The sequence below is a fragment of the Giraffa tippelskirchi genome, chromosome 14 (genome assembly GCF_054371585.1).
Source record: "Giraffa tippelskirchi isolate mGirTip1 chromosome 14, T2T-mGirTip1v1.2.pri, whole genome shotgun sequence".
NCBI lineage: Eukaryota > Metazoa > Chordata > Mammalia > Artiodactyla > Giraffidae > Giraffa > Giraffa tippelskirchi.
The window spans coordinates 36,163,981-36,176,333 of NC_137288.1; the positions used below are offsets into that span (position 1 = coordinate 36,163,981).

Sequence of the window (12,353 nt, forward strand, 5' to 3'; positions counted from 1 at the left end):
TATGTGATTCCCAAAAAGGAATATACAATAAAATGCCACAACTTGCTGAAACATACAGTTCCCTGTCTTGGAATGTAGAAATGTGGACTGTATTCAGTTCTCTGTCCTCTTCTAGCTCTTTCCTGCCTATGTTTCTTTTTCTCATATGCTCTCTGAACTAGAATAACCTACACCATCGCCAGTATGTATCTATGTGTATCTCACCTCCTTCAGATTGCACCTCTTGTAACTGATACCATCCTTCATCCTCCATGATATATAAGCAACTTTTCTCTCTCTGAAAACCTTGTTTACTCATTGTGCCTTATATGAAGCTTACATGGGACAAATACTGTTTTCTGACTTGCATTGTAATTCTTTTGATATAGCCAAGTTAAGAACAAATTCTACATGGAGTCTCTCTGGACTCACAATCCCAAAAAGAGTGTCTAACACACAATAGGTATTTGGTTAAGTTAAACTTTATAAACAAAGTGATATGAAGAAATGCATATTATTATCTCCTCATTGGTGGCTCTGAATTAGTTTTCCTTATTGTGCTGAGGTTAGTGATATCCTTTGGAACATATAGCTTATTTTGGTGTCTTCACTATCTTGCTCCTGTAATTAGAGCCTGTCCTTGCAATGACGTGGTCTGAATTCGGAGCTCCCAGACTGGAATAACACCCTTCTGTACAATTAATTTACTTGAAAACTGAATCTCCTTGTTATTTTCTTATTCCCAATATCAGTTTGATCATTTTAGAATCAATGACCTTTAACCTTTCAGTAGTAGTTATGCATGCATATGTAACACACATATGAATTTATCTGCCTCAGTAAACTTCTCCTTAGTCTGAATGGTTTGATTTTAAAATGTAGTCAGAGAACTAGAGATAGGAGACTATATTGCATTTGGAGGCAAACATTAAAATCTTTTGGACCCTGTGAGCATCTGACCTGCATTTTAGGACTAAATTTCCAAATATTAAAATTAAAATGAGGATGATATATATTTTTCCTATTCATTTTGCCCAAGGCACTTGGCCTAAAGGCCATAATGAAGAGCTACTAAAAGTGAGTAAGAAAGTAGGTCAGGTGCTTTGGGAGATTTCAAACATATATATATATATCATATTATTAATATTTATATATATAAAATATAGATATACATATATGTGTATATATAGATATATTTAAATATACCCACAGCCATATACCACATATACTGTTATAGGTTAATTCATTTTATATAGGGAAGACTATTGACTGGTTTTGATGAACCTACTTTGCACAAAATTCTGGTGGAGATGTTAATTTAAACAATATTTCTAGCATCTATACTAACTTATGGAGGAAATGAGGAGTGGGGAAAGAGAAAGAAGGCAATAGCCTGCTACCCATGTTAGTGTTATAGACAAGAGCCACAGCCAAGCTCAAGTGGACAGCCCCTTTCACAATACTAAATCCGTCTCATCAAAACTAACCTCAGTGCAAATGCAACTCAAATATCCAACTGCCCTTCTGATGTCACTAGATTCCACACTACCTGTCATCATATTCCACATTCTCCTTTGTTGCTAGGCACCCTGGACACTCTTAATTTCCAAAGCTCCAGGTGCTATTTTTCCTTGGGACTCAAATACACAGTTTTTGGTTCCAGTGCTATGGCACCCAGACTGAAACTTGAGAGGAGCATCATCATTCTGGGCCTGTGAACGTAATGATCATAACTACAGATCTAAACCTAACACTGTGTGTAGCAGCCTGGTACCCACATGCCTGCAGCCACTCAGGATGGAGCAAACTCTGCTGGGTAAGAAAGCAGGTTTCCCCTGTAAACCAGTAATCTGATGTGAATTGTTTTGATTAACAGGATCAGATTTGTGGTCTATAATTCTGAAAAAATTATCTTTAAGGAAGAGAGAATGAAAATGGTGAATGTGGTTTTATGAAAGTAGGTAATAAAAATGGTTAATGAATCCTCAGTTTCATGTCTGCTCACTTCTTTATATTAAATTTTTCTAGTATAGACATCAAAAACTTTGTTTTAAATTTTGATTTCTGAAACAAGTGGCTTGTGAAATAGATTCTTTTACCATTTACAAGATAAAATATGTGAATATGTATTTGATACAAATGAGTAAATACTTTGTCCTTCATGAAACATATGATTTACTGAGGAACTGAAATATGTAAAGCTGTTGAATTTAGTTACCTTGGTAACATCTGGAGTGAACCACTCTCTCTAAAAATATTTTCCTTCTTTACTGTTTATGCTTTATACCAAAATTATAAATACATGACTTTTATTAAAGATTCTCTTGATAAATGCTAACCCTTCTTTTATCTTAAAAATGAATAGATGATATATTATTTATTAATATGTATGATGATATCAGATTAAAATTACAGATATAACATGTTTGACTATAATTGACATTGGATTTGTTCTATGCAAATATAGATTTAGTTTTTAAATATATCTTTGAGGTTATACTTTTTAATGTGATGATAAAAATTTCTTACATAAAATATTTATTATTTTTGAAGGGATTCAAGTACACAAATGTAAAATTACAACTTTCTTCATGAATTAAATAATTGGCCTTGAATCAGTCCATTATACTTTTCTTTGGGTTTCTTAGAAATAAATAAATAAAAAGAAATAACTTTTCATACTTTAGCATAACCATACGACTTAGCATAGAAGGACATCCTTAAAATTCCAAATTACTTACATAATTTATTCCCCTAATTTTGTTTCTCAAACCTTGGATAGTTCATTATTAAAAGAATGCTATTGATTTCTCAAATTAATGGCTGTGGAAACCACTATACATGTTACTTATGGCCAGTTTCCTAAATTCTCTTGTTTTCTCACCAAATGAGGTCTTTTCTTGAATGGGTACATAAACAGAGTAATTTCTTGCCCTGCAAACTCATTTTCATTTTCTCACAAAATATGTTCAGAGAATTGCTTAAAAAATACTATTTTGTTGAAAATTAAACTGACTGCCCTTTGATTTCATTTTTTTTTAATATTTTTATTTTTTTTTATTTATTTATTTTTTCTGAATTCTTTTTTTTTTTTTATAAATTTATTTATTTTAGTTGGGGGCTAATTACTTTACAATATTGTAATAGTTTTTGCCATACATTGACATGAATCAGCCATAGAGTAAGAAACTGAGACTTTTTCCTAGCCCTGTGTCCAACCATTACCAATCGTACTTCTTCTTTTTTTTTTTTAATTTTTATTGAAATATAGTTGATTTTCAAGTATGCATTAGTTTCAGGTATACAGCAGAGTGGTTCAGTTATACATACATATATTCATTTTTTTACACATTTTTCCCATTTAGGTTATTACAGAATACTGAGTAGAGTTCCCCTTTGCTGTATAGTAGGGCCTTGTTGGTTATCCATTCATTATATATAGTAGTGTATGTATGTTAATCCGGAGCTCCTGATTTATACCTCCCTCCAATGTTTCCCCTTTGATAACTGTTTGTTTGTTTCACATATGTTTTCTATTCTAAAATATTTTCAGTCACCCCCTCTTACTCTGCACTGCTGCTGTTTTACTTAGAGTTTGTTGAGCTTTCAACAAGCTGACTCAGATGACTTCTACATCTCCTAAGTGTCCCCCCAACTTCCAGATTGTTGACTTCATACCATTCTCCTCATCAAAGACAGAGTTATCCCTTTAAAACATATATTTTTTTCACATCACTTCACATAGTTAATTAAAATTACTTCTGTTTGCTATCAAGATAAAATCCAAGTTCTTTGATGCACAAAACACTTCTTTTCCTCTCTTTTTAGGCTTCCCTTTCATCGGTGTCTCTTTGGCACTCAGCTCTGTACTCTTACTTCTCATGGGCCTGCATATTCTTTCCTCTATGACTTTGCACCTGACAATTTATAGGTGGGGAAGGCTCTTCCCCAATTTCTTCACCTGATTAAAGCTTTGGAATTCAACTCCAATGCCACCTTCTTTAGAAAACCTTCTGGATATCTTGATCCCTTGTTCTGGGTCCCTTTAAAATGAATAGCAGATTCTTGCTATGAATATAAAGAAGAAATGAAAAGAAACAGAATTTTATTGTTTAGGTAAACTTGATTTTTCTTCTCTCTTAATACATTGGCTTTGATATTATTTTCTTCTAACCGATTTTCTTCTGTATTTTAAAGCCAGAAAAGTTTTCTTAGTTCTGCTGCTTCTCCTTCCCTGTTTCTTCTATAATTATTCCATTTTTGTTATTAGAAAGTTATGTATTATATGTTATAAATGATATACTTTATAGTACATTATGAATTCTTTATTGAGTAGATAATAGAGAATATGTTAGAAAATCCAGTGCCATACTGCTAAGACAATATCAATATTAACATTTTGGACTACAACTTTTCAGTCTTTTTGTTCTTATATTTATCTGCTTTCTTTTCACAAAATTGGGGTCATATTGACCACACCTTTCTGTAACTAGCTTTTTCCATTTAGTACCTCTTGACTCACATTTTCCTGCATATTTAAAATGGGATATTGACTAATTCCATAATATTCTAAATGTTCCAACTTATATTAAGCCAAATTTCTATTTTTGATAATCTGTATCATTCCTAAAATTTTGTATTTTGATATAAGCAACACTGATTTCAGTGTCTTTTTATCTGCAGAGAGATGCTAGCAATGATTAAACCCCTTAGGCTTGAAAGCCTTTATAATTGCTGAGCAAAGTTTCTGAGTACTTTTGATGTTTCAGATGCATATTAAATGCCCATAAAGCTTGTATTAGTATATAACCCACTAGCAGGGTGGACAATGCTCTCATCAGAGTTTTCACCGAATCTGGATATTCTCACTGAAAAAAACAAAAACTTGTAAAATAATTGGCAATGGTTTTTTTTTTCATTTTACTTTTCTTTGAGATTGCATTTGCAGTTGAATGGTTTATTTTGTCTTCAGATTATTTTATCTTCTATTTATTTTACACTTCACTTCTTGTGCCTACGTATGCCTACTAGGTTAAAAATGATACAGGCTACTTCACAAGTTTGTTGCTAAGGATAAACTACACATTATATGTAAAATTCGTTAGTACCATGCCAAGCCCAGAATAGGAGCTCAATAAATGTTTGTTGAAGTAGAAACTTACCAGCATATCAATTAAAATCAAAACATAAATTTTTTTCTTTTCAACAGATGATTCTGCCACAGAGAGCTTCAATGGCAACGAGACTCTGGGGCACAGTTCAATTGCTTCAGGGGGAACACACAGCAGGGAGATGGGCGACTCCAACTGTGATGGCAAAACTGGGCTGGAACAGGAGGAGCAACCACTGAACCTGAGTGACAGTCCCCTCTCAGCACAGCTGACTTCGGAATACAGAATAGATGACCATAGCACTAATGGAAAAAACAAATATAAGAACCTTCTAATTTCTGACCTCAAGATGGAACGAGAAGCGAGAGAAAATGGAAGCAAGGTAAGGTCATGTTACAATTTTCAATGAATTTTTAAGTTGGTCATAAAAGTCACAAAGAAATTCTTATACAAGAAATGAAGATCATCGTCACTAGAAGTGTTTTAAACCAAGCCCAACAGTGGGTTAGCAAGAAATCACTAACTGTAGACACTGTGTGTCCATGTTACATGAACAGAATAAATTTCAGGTATAACAGTAAGTAAAATGGATCCTTTCTCACACATGAGTGGTAGGTTTTTATACATGGAATCACTTGATTTAATGTGCCTCACTTATATAACCATATGGATTTGTCTTTGGGAGTTTGTTGAGCTCAGATGTGAAAGTTTAACTCTCAGGACACAATTTGGACTATAAAAATATCACTTCTAGTTTCACCTAGATAGAATAGGTGTATGTAGCAATAAAATTTCAATTAAATTCTTAAGTTTGCTTTAGAGATCCGGTACCTTTGATCCATAACTTACTTCACGTACATAGACGAAATTTGTCCGTTCTCTGGATGAAACATACAGATTAAGTAACTCCTTGAAGTTTTCTCTAAATTGTACTATGCAAAAAACATGTGCAGATGTATTATCTGCACTTCTAGATTCTTTATATTAGTATAAATTACAATATTCCCCATTCCCAATAGATTTTTTCATTAGAAGTGAAGCTATATTTCTATAATTCATGTTGGTGGTTTTGCTCTAGAAGTTTTGAAGGTATACTTTTATACATATGAGGATATTTATAGCATGTATGTTTTCACTCCCTTCCCTGCACTCACTTCTAAGTTAGAGGTGTAGGTCTTTTGAAACAGATCCTAAAAGCAAAATGTCTTAATCTGGATTAATTTCTGAATTTGCTAAAGCATTATGCTTCCTAAATTGGCTCGATTTAAATCCTCTTGCCTGCCTGAGGGTGTGTTGTTTTATCCTCTTTTAAGCAAGTCACTAGACATTATCAGACACTTAAGCACTTTTGCCTGAGGGAGGCTGTTACAACTTTTGCATTGGTAAATGCACAGTACCTCTTTAGTGGATTAAAGCCATATCATACAAACACAGATTATTTCATATTCACTAACATTATGAGAATCACTGTGTTATATTTTACAGGACAAAATAACCCTTAAGTTTCCCTGCCCTCCACATAACCCTGTCTTTATAAAACTTATTCGGGAAATATCCTTTTAATGCTATATATCTACTTAAGATTTTTTTTTTTTTTTTCAAAAATCATCTGGTGGTTTGCTCTTCTCTTGTTTCCCTCCTTGTTCAATATTACTATAGGAACTATGCTTGTTAAAATACATTCTTCTATTCATTAAACAGAATGAATTTACTTTTCTACCTCTGTAAAAATGGGATTATAAAAAGCACAGATTGATTAACCTGCAAAGAGTAAGATAGGAAAAGGGCTCCACAGAGGAGAAGACACCTCGGAGGAGGAATGTTTAATGGTTTGATAAAAGAACAACCTCTGTAGCTGACTAAGAAGTAACCAGAGAGATAGAGGGAAAATAAGAAGGACATTGCATAAGGACGCTGAGTCCACCTTTCGAGAAGGAGAATGGTCAGCTCTGATGGACACGGCTGAGAAATCAAAGCAGATCAAGTAGAAAATAACTGAATTTGTAAGATAGTTGTGGCAGCATGTTGCAACCAGAATCCAAAGGGACTTTCTTCAAAAAGAATGTATTAAATACCTTTTCATTAGCAGCTATGAGTAGATAGTAGAGACAAGTCAAAGAGAGAAGGGTCTTTATTCATAAGGCTGTTAATACAGCCACTAAGAGTATGTGTGTTACCGAGCCCAAGCTCATATTGCTCACCACATAAAAAGCCAATAAGTCAAGATACTGGAGTTAGCGGCTTGAATTTTCATTTCAAAAGCCAGTGGACCCAGAATATGGTGGACTAGTGTCCTAAAGAACAATCTTACCCAAGGTAGAATTCAGGGTTCTTTTAGCTAGAAGGGAAAGGGGTGTGGTTGGTCACTACAGACTTCTTTGTGTGGGAATCCTTTGTCCTTGCAGCTACCCAGGTAGGTCTGGTCACAGTGTTCCTGTAAATCCTCCAAAAGACAAATGTTATTCTCTGTTCTGCAAAATTTATCTCTATATGAATGAAAAAGTATTATACCTTTAAAGGGCAGAGGCTTGAGAATGGGCGATCCTGTATATTTCAGGCCATAGGCAATGTTTTTAACTTGTTCAGTCACTCAGTTGTTTCTGACTTTTTTCAACCCAATGAACTGCAACACACCAGGCTTCCCTGTCCTTCACCATCTCCCAGTGCTTGATCAAGCTCATGTCCATTGACAGTGATTCCATTCAACCATCTCATCCTCTGTCATCCCCTTCTCCTCCCACCTTCAGTCTTTCCCAGCATCAGGTCTTTTCTAGTGAGTCAGCTCTTTGCATCAGGTGGCCATAGTATTAGAGCTTCAGCTTTAGCATCAGTCCTTCCAGTGAATATTAAGGATTGATTTTCTTTAGCATTGACTTGTTTGGTCTCCTTGCAGTTCAAGGAACTGTCAAAGGTCTTCTCCAACACTGCAGCTCAAAAGCATCAATTCTTTAGTGTTCAGCCTTCTTTATGGTCTAATTCTCACATCCATATATGACTACAGGAAAACCATTGCTTTGACTAGATGGACCTCTGTTGGCAAAGTAATGTCTCTGCTTTTTAATACACTGTGTATGTTTTTCATATCATTTCTTCCAAGGAGTAAGTGTCTTTTAATTTCATGGCTGCAGTCACCACCTGCAGTGATTTTGGAGCCCGAGAAAATAAAGTCTGTCACTGTTTCCACTGTTTCCCCATCTATTTCCCATGAAGTGATGGGACCAGATGCCATGATCTTCATTTTTTGAATGTTGCATTTTAAGCCAACTTTCTCACTCTCTTCTTTCACCTTCATCAAGAGACTCTTTCGTTCCTCTTCACTTTCTGCCATAAGGGTGGTGTCATCTCCATATCTGAGGTTATTGATATTTCTCCCAGCAGTCTTGATTCCAGCCTGTGCTTCATCCAGCCTAGCATTTCAAATGATGTACTCTGCATAAAATTAAATAATCAAGGTGACCATATATAGCCTTGGCGTACTCCTTTCCCAGTTTGGAACCAGTCCATTGTTCCATGTCCGGTTCTAACTGTTGCTTAATGACCTGCATACAAGTTTCACAGGAGGTAGGTAAGGTGGTCTGGTATTCCCATCTCTTTAAGAATTTTCCACAGCTTTTTGTGATCCACAGAGTCAAAGGATTTAGCATAGTCAATAAGGAAGAAGTAGATGTTTTTCTGGAATTCTTTTGCTTTTTCTATGATCAAACAGATGTTGGCAATTTGATCTCTGGTTCCTCTACCTTTTCTAAATCAAGCTTGAATATCTGGAAGTTCTCAGTTCATGTACTGTTGAAGCTTAGCTTGGAAAATTTTGAGCATTCCTTTGCTAGCATATGAAATGAGTTCAATTATGTGATAGTTTGAACATTCTTTGAATCTTCTTTGGGATTAGAATGAACACTGACCTCTTCCTGTCCTGTGACCACTGCTGAGTTTTCCAAATTTGCTGGCATGTTGAATGCAGCACTTTAACAGCATCATCGTTTAGGATTTGAAATAGCACAGCCGGAATTCCATCACCTCCACTAGCTTTGTTCGTAGTGATGCTTCCTAAGGCCAACTTGACTTCACACTCCAAGATGTCTGACTCTAGGTGAGTGATTACATGGTTATCTGGGTCATGAGGATCTTTTCTGTATACTTCTTCTGTGTATTCTTGCCACCTCTTCTTTATACCTTCTGCTTCTGTTAGGTTCATATTGTTTCTGTCGTTTATTGTGCCCATCTTTGCATGAAATGTTCTCTTGGTATCTCTAATTTTCTTGAAGAGTTGTCTAATCTTTCCCATTCTATTCTTTTCCTCTATTTCTTTGCATTGTTCACTTAGGAAGGCATTTTTTTTATCTCTCCTCGCTATTCTTTGGTACTCTGCATTCAGATGGGAATATCTTTCCTTTTCTCCTTTTCTTTTACTTTCTTCTTTCCCCAGCTATTTGTAAGGCCTCCTCAGACAACTGTTTTGTTTTTTGCACTTCTTTTTCTTGGGGATGGTTTTGATCACCACCTCCTGTACAATGTTACAAACCTCTGTCTGTAGTTCTTCCGGCACTCTGTGTATTAGATCTAATCCCTTGAATCTGTTTGTCACTTCCACTGTATATTTGTAAAGGATTTGATTTAGGTCATATCTGAATGGCCTAGTTAAAGCAAGCAAAATATGAAAATGAGCAAAGCAGGGTTCCTGTTCTGAAAAGCATAGAATCAAGCAGATAAGAATTTCAAAGTTGTTATTATGCCCTTATTCCATAAGTAATATGATGGGCATATGGCAGGGCGACATGAGAGAGCAGATGGGGGGCACCCATAGGACCATGATGAATCTTTTTTAATATTTAATTTTTTGGCTTTGCCAGATCTTAGTTGTGGCATGAGAGATCTAGTTCCCTGAACCAGGTTCAAGCCTGGGCATCCTGAATTTGAAGCATGGAGTCTTAGCTGCTGGAACATTGGAGAAGTCCCGTTCAGTTCAGTTCAGTCACTTAGTTGTGTCCGACTCTTTGCAACCCCATGGACTGTAGCACACCAGGCTTCCCTGTCCATCACCAACTCACAGAGTTTACTCAAACTCATGTCCATGGGGTCATTGACTCCATCCAACCATCTCATCCTCTGTCATCCCCTTCTCCTCCCACCTTCAATCTTTCCCAGCATCAGGGTCTTTTCCGGTGAGTCAGCTCTTCACATCAGGTGGCCAAAGTATTGGAGTTTCAGCTTCAACATCAGTCCTTCCAATGAATATTCAGGACTGATTTCCTTTAGGATGGACTGGTTGAATCTCCTTGCAGTCCAAGAGACTCTCAAGAGTCTTCTCCAACACCACAGTTCAAAAGCATCAGTTCTTCAGTGCTCAGCTTTCTTTATAGTCCAACTCTCACATCCATACATGACTACTGGAAAAACCATAGCCTTGACTAGATGGACCTTTTTGGCAAAGTAATGTCTCTGCTTTTTAATATGCTGTCTAGTTTGGTCATGACTTTTCTTCGAAGGAGCAAGCGTCTTTTAATTTCTTGGCTGCAGTCACCATCTGCAGTGATTTTGGAGCCCAAGAAAATAAAGTCTGTCACTGTTTCCACTGTTTCCCCATCTATTTGCCCTGAAGTGATGGGACAGGATGCCATGATCTTCCTTTTTTGAATGTTGTGTTTTAAGCCAACTTTTTCACTCTCCTCTTTCACCTTCATCAAGAGGCTCTTTAGTTCTTCTCTTTCTGCCATAAGGGTGGTGTCATCTGCATATCTGAGGTTATTGATATTTCTCCCGGCAATCTTGATTCTAGCTTTTGCTTCATTCAGTCCAGCATTTCTCATGATGTTCTCTGCAAATAGGATAAATAAGCAGGGTGACAATATACAGCCTTGACATACTCCTTTCCGTATTTGGAACCAGTCTGCTGTTCCTCGTCCAGTTCTAACTGTTGCTTCCTGATCTGCATACAGATTTCTCAAGAGGCAAGTCAGGTGGTCTGGTATTCCCATCTCTTTAAGAATTTTCCACAGTTTGTTGTGGTCCACACAATCAAAGGCTTTGTCATAGTCAATAAAGCAGAAGTCGATATTTTTCTGAAACTGTCTTGCTTTTTCAGTGATCAAATGGATGTTGGCTATTTGATCTCTGGTTCCTCTGCCTTTTTCTAAAACTAGTTTGAACATCTGGAAGTTCATAGTTCATGTATTGTTGAAGCCTGACTTGGAAATTTTTGAGCATTACTTTACCAGCATATGAGATGAGTGCAATTTTGCTGTAGTTTGAACATTCTTTGGCATTGTCTTTCTTCAGGACTGGAATGAAAACAGACATTTTCCAGTCCTCTGGCCACTGCTGAGTTTTCCAAATTTGCTGTCATATTGAGTGCAGCACTTTTGCAGCATCATCTTTCAGGATTTGAAATAGCTCAACTGGAATTCCATCACTTTCACTAGCTTTGTCTGTAGTGATGCTTCTTAAGGCCCACTTGACTTTGCATTCCAGGATGTCTGGCCCTCAGTTGGTGATCACACCATCGTGATTTTCTGGGTCTTGAAGATCTTTTTTTGTATAGTGTTTCTGTGTATTCTTGCCACCTCTTCTTCCCAGACCATGATAAATCTTAAGAAAGACTTTGTAGAAAGCGATGCCAGGGATAAGTGTGAAGGGCAAGAAGAAGTGATTCACAAGGGAAGGGTTATTTATGGTAAAGCATGTTTTGAGGCCTAGAGCAGTGAGAGAGTACGCTAGACATGGAGATTGGCAAGGAGCTCAGCATGGCCACAGAGGCATGGAGGATAAAGGGGCTCCATCATGAAGGCTTTTAGGCCAGTTTAAGGACGTGAATTGCATCCTGTTGGTAGTGCTTTGTATAAGGTTGTGGTCAGCTTAGAATTTTAGAAAGATTATTCTGGCAACATTGTAGTGGATCCATAGCATGGGAACTATGGAAAAAAGAAATAAAATAGTTAGAGAGCTATTGTGGCCATCCAGGAAAATAATAATGTAGAGACATAGTAAAAAAAAAAAAAAAAATAATGAACATTATACTATTGTCCTTTGGACACTGTGTTTGCAGGAGTACCATATACAGTTTCATAGGTTGTATATTGAGAGTCCCAGACACTCCTGGGAGTGTCTTTCACATAGATTATGATATGAATGACCTCTTTACCTCTATACATTTCATTAAGATATACATTTTGTAAGAATGGTGTCTACCTTGCTTACTACAATATGACCTGTTGTTTAGTTGCTAAGTCATGTCCAACTCTTTTGCGTCCCCATGGACTGGTCCAC

At 36.4% G+C, this 12,353-nt stretch overlaps 1 protein-coding gene across 26 annotated transcripts in view; it reads left to right on the forward strand.

Moving 5' to 3' along the window:
• The window catches only part of NOL4 (nucleolar protein 4), a 675,738-nt gene that overhangs the window by 477,737 nt on the left and 185,648 nt on the right, over nucleotides 1–12,353 (forward strand). For 24 of the 26 annotated variants that reach the window (XR_014074812.1, XM_081562521.1, XM_081562531.1 and 21 more), the window contains one exon: nucleotides 5,189–5,472. Coding sequence is in view for 25 of the 26 variants with exons in the window: in XM_081562521.1 (XP_081418647.1) it covers nucleotides 5,189–5,472 (284 nt within the window). In the remaining variant the exon portion in view is untranslated. Of the gene's footprint in view, nucleotides 1–1,570; nucleotides 1,796–5,188; nucleotides 5,473–12,353 lie in introns of those variants that run through there. The other 2 variants (XM_081562536.1, XM_081562538.1) reach the window with 1 other exon arrangement.